The 17,834-nt window shown below is 46.4% G+C and overlaps 1 protein-coding gene and 1 long non-coding RNA gene across 2 annotated transcripts in view; both read right to left on the bottom strand.

Moving 5' to 3' along the window:
- LOC137356111 (uncharacterized) overlaps positions 1-17,834 on the bottom strand; it is a 186,957-nt gene that overhangs the window by 143,525 nt on the left and 25,598 nt on the right. The gene's annotated exons all lie outside the window — the stretch shown is intronic.
- Positions 1,961-2,650, bottom strand: LOC137356509 (histone H1-like). The gene has a single exon (XM_068022394.1). The coding sequence runs from the start codon at positions 2,648-2,650 to the stop codon at positions 1,961-1,963; it is 690 nt and encodes a 229-aa protein (XP_067878495.1).

The raw sequence follows: 17,834 nt of genomic DNA, 5'->3' as shown, positions 1-17,834 counted from the left end.
AGCTCGGTGGATTTCTGGTAGCGGCGGATCTCCCGCAGAGCCACAGTGCCGGGTCTGTAACGGTGAGGCTTCTTCACTCCGCCCGTGGCTGGAGCGCTCTTGCGGGCCGCTTTTGTAGCCAGCTGCTTGCGGGGAGCTTTCCCTCCAGTCGATTTGCGCGCTGTCTGCTTGGTTCTGGCCATTCTGGTGGAAGCTCTGGAACAAAGACACTGTAAATGTTGAGACTGCTCAGGGACTGTCTATTTAAGACAGTAGAGGGACCGCCCTTGTGTTGTGATTGGATGCATCAGTCAAGTTTGAAACCAGCTCTGGGAAGTAAAAGAGCGGCGGGAAATGCTGTGCACTGATTGGTTGAACTGTAACTGAAACTGAAATTTTATCAATTTCAAAAAGCCCGCCAATTTCCGATGAGCAAACAAGGGAAAGATTAAAAAACACCTAATTTGGCGGGAACAATTGTAAAATCTCACTCCTTGTAGCTTTATTTCTTTCTTCCTACATCCCCCTCTGTGTCTGACAACACAGTTTGAATAGTGTTCTCTGGCGGGAATAAAGCACCAGTCATTACTTACTATAACGGCAGTAAATCCCGCTTCGTGCCGGCAGTTCAGACCCTCATGTATAAATTATCAAATGCAACCATTTAATTCATGACGTGTTCGATAAATAATGAAGAGAAAAAGACAGTGAAATTTCTGTGATATGTAAATTTACTGAGAGAATGTAATGATGTACAAAAGCCGTTGTTGATAATGATAAACAATATTCAGATAACTTGATCTTATTAATTCAAGTTGCAAGGTCACTGCTCTCTCTGTGAGTCTTTGGGTGGCTCTTAGAAGAGCCTTTGTGTTTGGTAGAAAAGGTGGATTTGTTTAGCCGCCGAATCCATAGAGAGTGCGGCCCTGGCGTTTCAGAGCGTACACCACATCCATGGCAGTGACCGTCTTGCGCTTGGCGTGCTCAGTGTAGGTGACCGCATCTCTGATCACATTCTCCAGGAAAACCTTCAGCACCCCGCGGGTCTCCTCATAGATCAAACCCGAGATGCGCTTCACTCCACCACGGCGAGCCAGGCGGCGGATTGCTGGCTTGGTGATACCCTGGATGTTATCACGAAGCACTTTGCGGTGCCGCTTTGCTCCGCCTTTGCCCAGTCCTTTCCCTCCTTTACCTCTTCCAGACATGACGCTTCTTCACTCAAATCACTGCTGAATGAGAAACGAGCTGTTTCAGCTGCCTTTTTTATACAGCCCGCCCGGACCTGACTGAGAAAGTGACAGAGAGTGAGAGGCGGGGCGGAGAGGAAACTGAGTGACAGACAGAGCAGAGAAATGTCTTTCATCCTCCAGCTCCGCCTCCCACTTGCTCGAACCGCCAATTCAAAAATAAAACTCTCAACAACAGAGCTCAGAACAAAACTTCCAGACTCAACCTTTATAGTCAAAGATAACAGAAACCCAGAGCTGTTAAATAAGGATCTATAACAATTAAAAGTTGATCATCTACCCGCCGAAGTAGTGCTTCCGATCACAAGTCAACCCGTTTCCACACACCTCCCCTCCCAGACGGATTGAGTATTTTACTAACACCTTACCCCAGCTGAATTAGAGAATTGAGTTGTGACGCGGGGTTTCTCGCCAGTATTCCTGTGTTAGACCCTCTCACTCTGAATTAGTGAAACGAGCATGAACTGAGACTGTACCGAACAGATCCCCAGTTACGGTGAGGCCGGAACATCCCTCTGTTTTGTTACAGAGAGTGGGGGAAGGGCAGAGTGTAGTGCATGTCAGCGAGTCACCAGGGATCCTGCATTTACTTCCCATCATTTCTATGTGAAATGTGCACACGGCGGCGGGACAGGGATCATTTGATCGGGGGAACAGCTCTTTCCTGAGAGATGTGGGTGGCTCTGAAAAGAGCCTTTGGGTTCAGATGTCTGCAAGTTTCCCGTGCAGTTTCACTTCTTTCCAGGGGCTGCTTTCTGAGCCTTTGCTGTTTTCGGCTTGGTCTTGCCCCTTGATGATTGAACTTTCTTGAGCACCTTTCCGCCCGTGGCACTCTTGGGTTTTTTGGCCTTCTTCACAGGAGACTTTTTCGGAAGCGCTGCTTTCTTCGCTGGAGATTTCTTTGGCGTTGCCGCCTTCTTGCTGGTCACTTTCTTGCCTGCTGCTTTCTTTGCTGCCGATTTCTTGGCTGCTAGTTTCTTGACTGGTAATTTCTTGGCTGCTGATTTCTTTGCTGTCACTTTCTTGCCAGCTGTCTTCTTCACTAAAGGTTTTTTGCCTGCTCCTGACTTCACTTTCTTTCCCACATTTCCCTTGGTTCCCTGCTTAGGGATTCTGAAGGAGCCGGAGGCGCCCGTACCGCTGCTCTGCACCAGGGAGCCTTTGTTCACATTCCTCCTGATACTTTGCTTGATTTGGGTCCTGAACTTCCCCACGTCCACACCGCTCCGACCCAGAGCCTTCTTTATGGCGGGCAGTGAGGTCCCCTTGCGATCGGTGCAATCCGCTACAATCTTGAGGATCTGCTCGCTCAACGTGGGACCGGCTGACTTGTTCCGGGGAGCCGCTTTCTTCTTCTTGGCAGTCTTGACTTGAGCGGCGGGAGCTGGAGGAGCCGTTTCGGCGCCTGCTGTATCGGTCATGTCCGAGACTCTGCACAAAGTCTCTCTGTCAGTCAGAACTGGGTCAGAAATGAAGCCGGTGGTGGCGGCACTGAGCAACTTAAAGGCAGTGAGCGGACGGGGGCGGAGACAACCTGCTGTCAGCTCCCGGCTCCTGCTGCCTCTCTGTGTTTCTCTCTGGTCCTAAACTCTCCGATTCCACTGAAATTCGGGTACTGTAGAATCCCAGACTAGATCCTTCCTGTCTCTGACATCAGAATGCTTGCTGTTCAAAAGTTTGTACTTGAAGTAAAGACTCCATTTTTGACCGAAACCCGTTTTATTACTGCACTGATGGCGCTCTCTCCCCCGATAGCTGACATGTTCTCTACATTTTCACTGAAATCTTGAAATCAACAAAGAAATTACACAGAATTCCCACTTTGGGAATGAGAAGGGGATCAATGTGCTTCTTTGACTGGAAAATCTTGTTACTTGACACAAGAGGGACTCGGAAATCCGGCGATGAGTCCGGACCCACAAACACAGTGACATTAGACTAACCCGCCAGCACCTTTAATACACTCTCTCTTACACAATATTCACATCTACACATTCTCATGCCGAACTGTTCGATAAATGTAGAGTTCCCAGGACAGGTTTTGATCTCTCTGCTGAGGTAAATAGACCCTTCAGCTCCACTCTATCCAGGCCCTTCAACATTTTATACATTTCAATCAGATCTCCCGTCAGCCTTCTCTGTTCCAAGGAGAACAACCACAGTCTATTCAATCTTTCCTCAGAGCTGCATTTTTCAGGCCCGGCAACATGCTCGTAAATCTCCTCTGTACCCTCTCTAGTGCAGTTACATCCTTTCTGTAATGAGGTGACCAGAACTGCACACAGAACTCATTTCTGGCCTAACCAATGATGAGAAAGTTCCAGCATAACCTTCCTCCTCTTATATTCTATACCTCGGCCAATAAAGGAAAGGATTCCATAAGTCTTCTTAACCATATTACCGCCCTACCCTGTTACCTTCAGGGATCCGTGGACATTTACTCCAAGGTCCCTCACCTCCTCTGCACCTCTCAGTATTTTCCCATTAATCGTGTATTCCTTTGCATTGTTTGACCTCCCCAAGTGCATCATGTCACACTTCTCCGGATTGAATTCTATTTGCCACTTTTCTGCCCTTCTGACCAGACCATAAACATCTTCCTCAAGTCCACAGCAATCCTCCTCGCTATCTACCACACGGCCAATATTGGTGTCGTCTGCAAACTTCTTGATCGTGTCCCTCAACATTTATGTCCAAATTGTTTATATAGATCATCAACAAAACAGGTGACCCATTACTGAGCCCTGGGGAAAAACACTGGAAACAGCCCTCCAGACTCAAAAGCAGCCGTCAACAATTACTCTTTGTTTCCTGCCACTGAGCCAATTTTGCATCAACCTTGCTGCATTTCCCTGGATCCCATGAGATTTTATTTTATAAAGATTCTGTATTTTGGGACCTTGTCATGTAGAATCCATCAACTGCACTACCCTCATCTATCATCCTTTTTCAAATTCAATTCAGTTGGTATGTGCCTTTCTAAGTGACAGTTTATCTTGTCTCTCAGAATAGATTTCAATAATTTGCCCACTACTGAGGTTAGACTGAGTGGCCTGTAATTATTGAGCTGCAGACTGAAATGTAAGATTCGTTTTATCTCGAAAGATCCGCCTGGGGAAACAAGACGTTACAATCTCATCTCTCACTGATATGGAGCCAGAGGAAGACACATTATTAATCTCACAGTCCGGGAAAGTGTCAGAGAGTGAGGCATACAATGTCCCAAATGTAACTTTCTCTGCCCTGTTGAACTCTCTGTAATCTTTCAGCTCACACCCTTCGCTATGACTCTCAGTGACAGACAGTTTCAATCTGATTAAATTGATCTGTGACTGTAACTGTCAGATATTAACTCCTGCTCCATTCCGGCAAACACATCGACTCCCTCGGAGGATCACTTTGAGAATTCGAGCTAATGAACAGCAAACATAGTGCAGAGAATGATCTCAAGTTGAGCTTGGTAACAGGGTAAATCTCCCAGCTGGAAACCTTCTCTAATCTTGCCCACAGTCCCGGTTCCATTGCTCAAAATCAGATAAAACTGAACTGGAGAAAGTTCCGATTGATTTTTGTTTTTCAAACCATTGCCGAATGAGGCGCATGCGCGGTATTAACCCGCCCCCACCAGTGATTGTGAATGATCGAACGAGCGCATGCGCGCTCCCCTCCGCCAGCAAATCCGTTGAACGCCATTTACTCAGTGAGCGGAAAGAGTTTGTTTTTAACAGAGGGAATGGAGATATTACGGCCTCCTGCAGGGCCATGACGGCAGAGCTCTGGAAGCGCAGGTCTGTCTTGAAGTCCTGTGCGATCTCCCGCACCAGGCGCTGGAAGGGCAGTTTGCGGATGAGCAGCTCGGTGGATTTCTGGTAGCGACGGATCTCCCGCAGAGCCACAGTGCCGGGTCTGTAACGGTGAGGCTTCTTCACTCCGCCCGTGGCTGGAGCGCTCTTGCGGGCCGCTTTGGTAGCCAGCTGCTTGCGGGGAGCTTTCCCTCCGGTCGATTTGCGCGCTGTCTGCTTGGTTCTGGCACTTTTTTCCCCCAAAATATACTTTATTCATAAAAATCTGTAAAAATTACATTGCCAAACAGTTTCTAAACAGCACCAAAAAATACAAACATTGCAAGGGAGATCAGTTTCCTTCAATACTGTCATGAGTTTCTTCACAACCCTTCCGTTTCACAATTGTCATGTCAATTACAGTTTTACATTTACAGCAATTGAGAATATTAACGATACAGTTCGAGGGGTTTCCCATGGATCCAGCCCCTCAGTTCAGCTTGGTGGGGGACCTTACACTGTGGTCTTTCCCCATTGAGCCTTTGCTGCGGCTGCCCCAAGCTTTAGTGCATCCCTCAGCACGTAGTCCTGGACCTTGGAATGTGCCAGTCTGCAACATTCGGTGGTGGACAACTCTTTGCGCTGGAAGACCAGCAAGTTTCGGGCAGACCAAAGGGCGTCTTTCACCGAATTGATAGTCCTCCAGCAGCAGTTGATGTTTGTCTCGGTGTGCGTCCCTGGGAACAGCCCGTAGAGCACAGACTCCTGTGTTACAGAGCTGCTTGGGATGAACCCCGACAAAAACCACTGCATCTCTTTCCACACCTGCTTTGCAAAGACACATTCCAGGAGGAGGTGGGCGACCAGCTTGGTTCTGGCCATTATGGTAGAAGATCTGGAACAAAGCCACTGTAAATGTTGAGGCTGCTCAGGGACTGTCTATTTAAGACAGTAGAGGGACCGCCCTCGTGTTGTGATTCGATGCAGCCCCGTCCATCAGTCAAGTTTGAAACCAGTTCCGGGAAGTCCAAGGGCGGCGGGAAATGCTGCGCCCTGATTGGTTGAAATGTAACTGAAGTTGAAATTTAATCAATTTCAAAAAGCCCGCCAATTTCCGATGAGCAAACAATGTAAAGAGTAAAAAAAACTAATTTGGCGGGAAGAATTATGAAATCTGAGTTTTTGTAGCTTCATTTATTTCGGCTGAGATCCCCCACTGTCTTACAACACAGTTTGAATCGGCCCTCAAGAATACATTATCAAATGCAACCGTTTAATTCATGACGCACTGAATCAACATGGAACAGAAACATACAGTAAAACAACGGGACAGAGTTGGGTATCCTGGTACATGAATCACAAAAAAGTTGGTTGGTACGTACAACATGAGTTTAGGAAGACAAATGGAATGATGTCAGTTATTGCAAGGAGAATGGACTATTAAAGGAAGGAAGATTTGCTACAGTTGTCCAGGGTATTGGTGAAACTGTATCTGTAATAATGTGTACAGTTTTGGTCTCCTTACTGTTGAAAACAAAGAAATTGCATTAGAAGCAGTTCAGAGAAGATTCACTCGACTGATCGCTGGGATGAAGGGGTTATCTTCTGGGAAATGGTTGGACAGGTTGTCCTGTATCCATTAGAATTAAGAATGAGAAGTGATCTTATTGAAATGCATAAGATCTTGAGAGCACTTGGCCGGGTGGATACTGAGAGGATGTTTTCCCTTATGAGAGAGACTAGAACCAGGGAACACAAGGATCCTTGCTAAATGTGAAAGACACAGGAAGCATCTGTAAAGTGTGTAGATTGAACCAATTAGGATACTCGGAACAATTCAGAACCTAATATGGTCAGATCCCAGCACACCAAGAAGCGTAAAATAAAGGTACTCGGCCCTGTGGGACTGGGTCGGCCCAGACCTGCTGGAAGTATACGAGAGTATGCTCCTGGCCGGCAGCATGTCAGAATCCATGAGAAAAGGCATCATCACCCTCATTTACAAGCAGAAGGGGGAGAGGGCAGAAATCAGAAATTGGCGGCCCATCTCACTGCTTAATGTTGATTACAAGATTCTGTCCAAAGTCATAGCCAGTCGAGTCAAGTCTGCTCTGGAGTTGGTGATTCACCCCGATCAGACCTGTACTGTACCCGGCAGGAAGATCTCTGATAGTCTCGCACTACTCAGGGATACGATCGCCTACGTACGGGACAGGAGGGTGGACACCTGCCTCATCAGCCTGGACCAGGAGAAGGCTTTTGACAGGATATCGCACACCTACATGATGGACGTGCTTTCCAAAATGGGGTTTGGGGAGGGAATCTGCAATTGGATCCAACTGCTCTACACAAACATCAGTAGCACAGTGTCAATCAACGGGTGGGAATCTGAAAGTTTCCCGATCAAATCTGGAGTCAGACAGGGCTGTCCTCTGTCCCCGGTCTTGTTTGTTTGCTGTATTGAACCCTTTGCTGAGTCTATTAGGAAGGATGCGAGCATAAGAGGGGTGACAATCCCAGGCAGCGGAGGCAGTCAGGTCAAAACCTCCCTGTACATGGATGACGTCACCGTCTTCTGCTCGGATCTGCTGTCCATGCGCAGCCTGATGAGCATCTGCGACCAGTTCGAACTGGCCTCGGGAGCCAAAGTTAACCACGGCAAGAGCGAGGCCATGTTCTTTGGGAACTGGGCTGACCGATCCTTTGTCCCCTTCACCGTCAGGTCAGATTACCTGAAGGTGCTGGGGATATGGTTCGGAAGGGCCGGGGCGTGCACCAAAACATGGGAGGAGTGAGTAGCCAAGGTACGACAAAAGTTGGGCATGTGGGGGCAGCGATCTCTCTCCATTGTGGGTAAGAACCTGGTCATCAGGTGCGAGGCGCTCACGTTGTTGCTCTACGTGGCGCAGGTCTGGCCCATACCCCACTCCTGCGCCGTGGCAGTCACCCGAGCCATTTTCCGCTTCGTCTGGGGATCTAAAATGGACCGGGTCCGGAGGGACACGATGTTCAAATCTCTGGACATGGGCGGGAAAAATGTACCCAACGTGGCCCTCATCCTGATGACCACCTTCATGTGCGGCTGCATCAAGCTATGTGTAGATCCCCAGTACGCAAACTCCAAGTGTCACTACGTGCTGAGGTTCTATCTGTCCCCGGTGTTGCGAAGGATGGGCCTGGTCACATTGCCACGGAACGCACCATGCAGTTGGGCGGCGCCGTACCACCTATCCTTCGTGGAGCAGTTTCTGCGGAAAAACACCTTTGACCACCGGTCCATCAGGCAGTGATCTGCACGGAATGTCCTCAAGGCCCTACGGGAAAAGGAAACGGTGGATCCTGTCGGATGGTTCCCCGAGCAGACCGTCAAAGTCATTTGGCGGAATGCCTCATCACCAGAACTTTCAAACAAGCACCAAGACGTAGCTTGGCTGGTGGTGAGAAGGGCCCTCCCCGTCAGATCCTTCATGCACACCCGAAGTCTCGCCCCCTCCGCACAGTGTCCCCGCGTTGGCTGTGGTGGGGAAGAGATGGTCGCCCACCTCCTCCTGGAATGTGCCTTTGCAAAGCAGGTGTGGAAAGAGATGCAGTGGTTTTTGTCAAGGTTCATCCCAAGCAGCTCTGCAACACAGGAGTCTGTGCTCTTCGGGCTGTTCCCAGGGACGCACACCGAGACAAACATCAACTGCTGCTGGAGGACTATCAATTCAGTGAAAGACGCCCTTTGGTCTGCCCGAAACTTGCTGGTCTTCCAGCGCAAAGAGTTGTCCACCACCGAATGTTGCAGACTGGCACATTCCAAGGTCCAGGACTACGTGCTGAGGGACGCACTAAAGCTTGGGGCAGCCGCAGCAAAGGCTCAATGGGGAAAGACCACAGTGTAAGGTTCCCCCACCAAGCTGGACTGAGGGGCTGGATCCATGGGAAACCCCTCGAACTGTATCGTTAATATTCTGAATTGCTGTAAATGTAAAACTGTAATTGACATGACAATTGTGAAACGGAAGGGTTGGGAAGAAACTCATGACAGTATTGAAGGAAACTGATCTCCCTTGCAGTGTTTGTATTTTTTGGTGCTGTTTGGAAACTGTTTGGCAATGTAATTTTTACAGATTTTTATGAATAAAGTATATTTTGGAAAAAAAAATAAAAAAATAATGGGTGATATGGGATGTCATCGGTACACTTAGCAAGGGGTGAACAGAACATTGTTGACACACTTAGAAGGAGAAGATAGACTATGGTCAACACAGCAAGAGACGAAGAAGGAGAGAAGTCCATGTCCCAGCAAGCTCAGAAGCAAGAACCAGTACTGAGTGTTACTGTATACTTATTGCTGTTGTTAAGGATTAACTTTGTGCATCTTACTTAAGCCCAATAAACTCTCTGACTTGATCACAGAACTTGACTCTGTACCTTGTCGGTCCATCTTGGTCAAGAATCTCAAGGTGAGACAGGTTGGATATTCTCTGTCTCACCTCTGTTCAGGTAACATCTACCTGAAACTTACAGCTTTTTACTATTCACATACATTGCTATGTATTTTGTCCTCCTCAAACTTCCAAATTATGTTCCCTATAAAAGCAATGTTGTTAATAAAGATTTCTGTGTCACCCTACTGCATACTTCTTCACATTAAAAAGACATCAGTTCACTACTACACTCTGTCTCCTATCCTTTAGCCAACTACCATCTCAGCATAACAGTATCAATTTTTAACATGAATTTCTATTTTCTGTGTAACTCTGTTATGCACTACTTGATCGAATGCCTTTCAAAAAGCAGATATCCAATATCGATAATACTACCTTCAGCAAAGTCAACCCCAAGAATTCAATCAGGTTAGTCTCACATGATTTGTCCTTAGCAAATCGGTACTGCTTGTCCCTTATTAACTTATCATTCTTCAAGTTGAAGTTTATTTGATCCTTGACACTTGTTTCCAATTGTTTTCGACCACTGATGACAAAATTCATTGGTCTGTAGTCACCAGCTTTTTCCTTTCCATTTTTGGAACAGGAGTGTAACATTTGCACTGATTCGGTCAACTGGAACGACTTCAATATCCAAACATTGTCGTCAGGATTTCTGTTATCTCCCTCAGTAATCTGAGATGCTTTCTATCTGGACTCATTAACTTAAAGTGATGCCAATCTATTGAGAACCTCCTTTCTGTCTATTTTCATTCTATCCAATATCTCTGTACCTCTCCTCTACCGGGACATTAACTTCATCCTGGCTTTTGTGAACAGACATATAACGCTCTCATTCATTACCTTTTCCAACACAAGGAGATTTCATTTCTTTATCCCTAAAAGCTCCGCAATTTCTTGCACCATCAGTTTGTATTTTATATATTTATAAATGATGTTTGTTTCTCTTGGTTGCTACTCATTATTTTTTTTAAATTCTCTCTCATAATCATTATTTTGTTTTTTTACCTGCGATCTCACTCTTCTGCCTGGTTGGAATCATGGTGATGTCGAGGATATGGGATATTTGTACAAATCACTGCCATTATTATTGAAGTGATTGACACTGCAAACAATCTTTGAGTCATATTGATCAAAACCAAATTAATGGTAACGTGTGTGAGGCTGAGACTGGAAGGTTGTCTGAATAAGGCAGGGGAGCGGGTGAAGGGGCGGCTCCTCATTTGGCCAAAACAATCTGGTAGAAGTGTAAGAGTGAGTCCGAGTATTTCCAGGATGAAGGATAAACATCTGATAGTCTCTGTTTAATATCATCGGAATGAAACTCTTGGTCACGGAAATGATACCTGAAAGGCCTTGTGCTGTCAATCTGCCGAGTGTACGGGATGGAAGGATGGAGTGGAAGAGCCTCTGTATTTCTCCAGTACTGAATTGTAGTGGGTTGGATGTTTAATCAGTTTCTAACTCTGCCTGTTGGGTGAGTAGGCGACAGAAACGATACCAGTTCCCATCCCTGTGTGACTGTCACTCCTTCTGTTGTGTGTGTGCAGGATTAAACCCTGAGTCCCTCTATCCAGCTCTGGCTGCTATATCTGGAAAGATGCTGAATCTTTCAGTAGTAGATCTGCTCAAACTGAGTTCAAGGCCCAAGTAGTGAACAGAATTTCACATTAATTGTTTGAATAATACTATGATTGAACAACAGGTTATGATCGACAGGACCAAAGGCTGGAAAAATTCCTGTCCATAAATCTTTCAACAGGGAGTGCGAGGATATCCTGGTTCCGAGTGTTTAAGGGATACAGGATTAGGAATCGGCAACTGAGCCCTGAAAATTCACAGCAAAGACTGTGTACATGAGGACATTTAACAACCGGGAGCTGAAACTCTGGGACGGGCTCTATCGTCACTGTGTTTGTGTGTCTGGTATAATCGCGGCAGCTCCGTGTCTCTCTTGTTTCGAATGAAACGATGAAGATCACCATTGTGTATTTCTCACATTGACCGCGGGTTTCACTCCGGTTAGACAAACCTTTGCTGACTGAAATGAATTCTACAAGGTCCCAGCAAACACACCGACTCCCTCCTTCCTCCCATGTTTCTGTCGGATTGTTTTGAGAGGAGGGTCTCAATAATAACAAAGACCCTGCAGGGAGAGACGGCAATTTGAACATCTACATGGGATCAGCTCCCGGCTTTCTAGGTTATAGATTCCCTCCACCCCTCCCCACCCTCCCTCCACCCTAACCCCATGTTCAGTTTCATTGTTCACACATTGATGAGGGTGAAATGGGGAAAGTTCCTATTGCTTTTTGCTGCAGAGAGCTGCGCACGCGCGATATAACCCCGCCCACTGTGACGTCTTCATGAGGATAAGAGCGCATGCGCTCCCCTTCCCCCAACACTGTCTCTGAACGTCATTCAGTGAGTGAGCGGAAGATTGTTTAAATCAGCTGCGAATGGAGACATCCGGGTCCCGGGGTAAGTGAACAAACAACATCTGCTTCCAGCAGCAACACCAGGTTTGGGAGCGAGTCTGCAGATGTGTTCAGAGATTAACATTGAAGAGCGGGGAAGTTCAGCGAGAGTCGGGGACTGTGTGGAATGTACACTAGAGGCCTGGATACCCGAGTCCAACCCGAGCGGGACCCGAGCACATGTGTCCGCCTCGGCTCGGGCCCAGCTTGCGGCTCCGGCTTTCGGGCTCGGGTCCGGGTCGGGGTCGGAATTGAATCTGCGCAGTGAGCCGGTGCCGTCACTATCATCACGCATGCGCTGCAGCTTTTTACCAGTTGGGGGGCTCAGGAAGGGTAAGGTCGGGTCCGGTGTTGTTCGGTTGGGTGCTTGGTGTGTGTGTAGACTCGAGTCCTAACAGTGAACAGTTTAATTTTTTTTTTAAATAAATACTGTATATTTTATAATCATTTTATGATAATTATTCATTCAGGACCTTCCTGCTCTCTGCATCTCAGCTGCTCACTGGATAAACTTACAGCAAGTATCTCAACCTGTAAAGCAGGAGTTTACATAATGTATAATGATATTTACTGAGCCTTCGGGCAATTGCTGTGATTAGTTTAAGCAATACAGATACTGGTACAGTGCGGCACAACTCCATGGGTTTCTGTTTAACTCATGACCAAACAATCATTGACATTGTGGCTCCAATCTTCATCTTTGAAACAATCTTTCAACCAGCTGAAACATTGTTTATCTGGCAGTGCTACAAAAACTTACAAAGATGTCAAAGGATAGATAGACACTCTGAAAACTTTGGAGGTTTGAGATTCATCCATGACATCAAATAATCTAGACTAAGAATATTTTTCTTTAAAAAAAGTGATAGATAACTTCATGCAAAATTGTATTAAATGTCAATGCTGGAAATTGTTCAACATGCTTTGTCAATGTTAACATATATGTTTTGTTTTGCTTTGTCAGCTATTCGAGGTTCTGGCCATTATGTGTATACTGATCAACCAGAAGTCTTCAATCTGCAGATCTGTAGAGTAATGATCAGACAGCACCGGGAATCTGCAGTACTGTAGACTAACAATCAAACAGCACAGGGAAAGCCTGCTATCTGATCTGTCATTTATCCAAACAATCAATCTTTCCTTTCACTGAAGGTAACTTGCAGGTACAGGAAGCAATTAACAAGGTAAATGGTGTGTTGGTCTTCATTGCAAGAGGATGAGTATAGGAGTAAAGATGTCTTGCTGCAATGAAATAGAGCCTTGATGAGACTGTACCTGGAGTATTGTGTGCAGTTTTGGTCTCTTACCTATAAAAAGATATACTTGTCACCGAGGGAGTGCAATGAAGGTTCACCAAACTAATTCCTGGGATGAAGGGATTGCGTGATGAGGGAAGATTAAACAGACTGGGCCTTTATTCTCTGGAGTTTAGAAGAATGAGAGGTGATCTCATTCAAACATACAAAATTCTTACAGGGCTCGACAGTGTAGATGCAGGAAGGATGTTTCCCCTGACTGGGGATCTCGAACCAGGGGATACAGTCTCAGAATAAGGAGCAGACCATTTAGGACTGAGATGAAGAGGAATTTCTTACACTCAGAGGCTGGTGAATCTTGGGAATTTTCTACCCAGAGGGCTGTGGAGACTCCGTCATTGAGTATGTTCAGGATGGGGATCGGTACATTTCTATATACTAAAAACATCAAGGGTTACAGGGATAGTGCAGGAAAATGGTGTTGAAGTAGATCAACCTTGATCTCATTGAATGGTGGAGAGGGCTCAAAGGGCTGAATGACCTAGTCCTGTTCCTAGTTCTGATGTTAATGTGTTGTAGTCAGGTTCAGGGGAACAAAACTGTGCTGCTGTATTGCAATGCTGTCCAACATGGACACTTTGTATCACCGGGTTCCTAATGTGGAAATGACAATGATGAAACTGTAAAGTTCTAACCCTCACCTGTTCTTGTCCTACAGGGAATACTTCTCCTTTGTGCAGGAACCGGAATAGATGTGATGTTTCCCAGGACCAAGGAACCGTGCAGCCCAGCTCCTTCTAACACTCAGTAGGTACGTGATCATTCCCATAGTGTAAAGGTACAGACAGCTCACCAGTTCCACTGTCAGGGACACCAGAAGGAGTCAGTCTCAAACTGATCCCAAGATCCAGACACACATTTTCAATCCCAACAAGGTAAATAGAGCAGGAGAGACAGACATTGTATCCAGTTCAAACCAATTCAGTACTGCTGACAGGTAGAGACATGAATCCCAGGTCAACTATCAGATTTAAATAGAGTCATATACAGCAGAGGAGGCTATTCGGCCCATTGACTCCATGTTTACTCTCCACAAAGGAATACAGTCAGTCTCACACCCTGGCTCGATCCCCGTCGCCCTGCAAGTCTATTTCTCTCAGGTGACCATCCAACATCCTACTGAATTCAGTGATTGTCTCCACTTCCACCTCCCTTGTGGGCAGTGAGTTCCAGGTCATTACCACCCCCTGTGTAAAACAGTGTTTCCTCATATTCCCCCTGAATCTCTGGTCAAAAACATTCAATCTGTGTAAACTCGTCCTTGTACCATTTGTTAGTGGGAACAGTTTTTCGCTTTCCAGCTTGCCTGTTAATATCTTGTACATTTCAGTTAAATCTCCCCTCAATCTCCTTTGTTCTGAGGAGCCGTGCCCGTGCCAGGTGATAGCGAAGCGAGGAATTGGCAGAGAGAGGAGTTGAACACGTGGCTGCAGGGATGGTGTAGGAGGGAGTGTTTTGGTTTCCTGGATAATTGGGGCTCTTTCTGGGGTAGGTGGGACCTCTACAAACAGGATGGTCTTCACCTGAAACAGAGGGGTACCAATATCCTGGGGGGGGCGGGGGGGGGAGATTTGCTAGTGCTCTTCGGGGGGGTTTAAACTAATTCAGCAGGGGAATGGGAACCTAAATTGTAGTTCCAGTGTACAGGATGTTGAGAGTAGTGAGGTCAGGGATAAGGTTACAAGGACGCAAGAGGGCACTGGCAAGCAAGAACTTGGTTTAAAGTGTGTCTACTTCAATGCCAGGAGCATCCGGAATAAGGTGGGTGAGCTTGCAGCATGGGTTGGTACCTGGGATCTCGATGTTGTGGCCATTTCGGAGACATGGGTAGAGCAGGGGCAGGAATGGATGTTGCACATTCCGGGATTTAGATGTTTCAGTAAGAACAGAGAAGATGGTAAAAGAGGTGGGGGGGGTGGCATTGTTAATCAAGGAGAGTATCACAGCGACAGAAAGGACGTTTGAGGACTCGTCCACTGAGGTAGTATGGGCTGAGGTTAGAAACAGGAGAGGAGAGGTCACCCTGTTGGGAGTCTTCTATAGACCTCCGAATAGTTCCAGAGATGTAGAGGAAAGGATAGCGAAGATGATTCTCGACAGGGGCGAGAGTAACAGGGTAGTTGTTATGGGGGACTTTAACTTTCCAAATATTGACTGGAAATACTATAGTTTGAGTACTTTAGATGGGTCAGTTTTTGTCCAGTGTGTGCAGGAGGGTTTTCTGACACAGTATGCAGACAGGCCAACCAGGGGTGATGCCACATTGGATTTGGTACTGGGTAATGAACCTGGCCAGGTGTTAGATTTAGATGTAGGTGAGCACTTTGGTGATAGTGATCACAATTCGGTTAGGTTTACCTTAGCGATGGGCAGGGACAGGTATATACCGCAGGGCAAGAATTATAGCTGGGGGAAAGGAAATTATGATGCGATTAGGCAAGATTTAGGATGCGTAGGATGGGGAAGGAAACTGCAGGGGATGGGAACAATCGAAATGTGGAGCTTATTCAAGGAGCAGCTACTGCGTGTCCTTGATAAGTATGTACCTGTCAGGCTGGGAGGAAGTTGTCGAGTGAGGGAGCTGTGGTTTACTAAAGAAGTTGAAGCGCTTGTCAAGAGGAAGAAGGCTTATGTTAGGATGAGACGTGAAGGCTCAGTTAGGGCGCTTGAGAGTTACAAGCAAGCCAGGAAGGATCTAAAGGGAGAGCTAAGAAGAGCGAGGAGAGGACACGAGAAGTCATTGGCGGATAGGATCAGGGAAAACCCTAAGGCTTTCTATAGGTATATCAGGAATAAAAGAATGACTAGAGTTAGATTAGGGCCAATCAAGGATAGTAGTGGGAAGTTGTGTGTGGAATCAGAGGAGATAGGGGAAGCGTTAAATGAATATTTTTCGTCAGTATTTACAGTAGAGAAAGAAAATATTGTCGAGGAGAATACTGAGATTCAGACTACTAGGCTCGATGGGATTGAGGTTCACAAGGAGGAGGTGTTAGCAATATTGGAAAGTGTGAAAATAGATAAGTCCCCTGGGCCAGATGGGATTTATCCTAGGCTTCTCTGGGAAGCTAGGGAGGAGATTGCAGAGCCTTTGTCCTTGATCTTTATGTCGTCATTGTCGACAGGAATAGTGCCGGAAGACTGGAGGATAGCAAATGTTGTCCCCTTGTTCAAGAAGGGGAGTAGAGACAGCCCTGGTAATTATAGACCTGTGAGCCTTACTTCGGTTGTGGGTAAAATGTTGGAAAAGGTTATGAGAGACAGGATTTATAATCATCTTGAAAAGAATAAGTTCATTTGCGATAGTCAGCACGGTTTTGTGAAGGGTAGGTCGTGCCTCACAAACCTTATTGAGTTTTTCGAGAAGGTGACCAAACAGGTGGATGAGGGTAAAGCAGTGGATGTGGTGTATATGGATTTCAGTAAGGCATTTGATAAGGTTCCCCACGGTAGGCTATTGCATAAAATACGGAAGTATGGGGTTGAAGGTGATTTAGAGCTTTGGATCAGAAATTGGCTAACTGAAAGAAGACAGAGTGTGGTGGTTAATGGCAAATGTTCATCCTGGAGTTTAGTTACGAGTGGTGTACCGCAAGGATCTGTTTTGGGGCCACTGCTGTTTGTCATTTTTATAAATGACCTGGAAGAGGGTGTAGAAGGGTGGGTTAGTAAATTTGCAGATGACACTAAAGGTCGGTGGAGTTGTGGATAGTGCCGAAGTATGTTGTCGGGTACAGAGGGACATAGATAGGCTGCAGAGTCGGGCTGAGAGATGGCAAATGGAGTTTAATGCAGAACAGTGTGAGGTGATTCACTTTGGAAGGAGGAACAGGAATGCAGAGTACTGGGCTAATGGGAAGATTCTTGGTAGTGTAGATGAACAGAGAGATCTTGGTGTCTGGGTACATAAATCCCTGAAAGTTGCTCCCCAGGTTAATAGGGCTGTTAAGAAGGCATATGGTGTGTTAGCTTTTATTAGTAGGGGGATCGAGTTTCGGAGCCACGAGGTCATGCTGCAGCTGTACAAAACTCTGGTGAGACCGCACCTGGAGTATTGCGTGCAGTTCTGGTCACCGCAATATAGGAAGGATGTGGAAGCTTTGGAAAGGGTGCAGAGGAGATTTACTCGGATGTTGCCTGGTATGGAGGAAAGGTCTTGCGAGGAAAGGCTGAGGGACTTGAGGTTGTTTTCGTTGGAGAGAAGGAGGAGGAGAGGTTACTTAATAGAGACATATAAGATAATCAGAGGGTGAGAGGGCGGATAGTGAGAGTCTTTTTCCTCGGATGGTGATGGCAAACACGAGGGGACATAGCTTTAAGTTGAAGGGTGATAGATATAGGACAGATGTTAGAGGTAGTTTCTTTACTCAGAGAGTAGTAGGGGCGTGGAACGCCCTGCCTGCAACAGTAGTAGACTCACCAACTTTAAGGGCATTTAAGTGGTCATTGGATAGACATATGGATGAAAATGAAATAGTGTAGGTCAGATGGTTTCACAGGTCGGCGCAACATCGAGGGCCGAAGGGCCTGTACTGCGCTGTAATGTTCTTTTTAAAAAAAAAAAAGAACAAGCCCAGATTTTCCAGCCAAACCTTGT

Source organism: Heterodontus francisci, chromosome 45 (genome assembly GCF_036365525.1).
Source record: "Heterodontus francisci isolate sHetFra1 chromosome 45, sHetFra1.hap1, whole genome shotgun sequence".
NCBI lineage: Eukaryota > Metazoa > Chordata > Chondrichthyes > Heterodontiformes > Heterodontidae > Heterodontus > Heterodontus francisci.
Note: the sequence above shows the minus strand (reverse complement) of the source record. Positions and strands in the feature narration are given on the sequence as shown.

Excerpts from the sequence above, each read along its gene's own strand:
- LOC137356509 (XM_068022394.1), bottom strand. The coding sequence starts at position 2,650 with ATGACCGATACAGCAGGCGCCGAAACGGCTCCTCCAGCTCCCGCCGCT.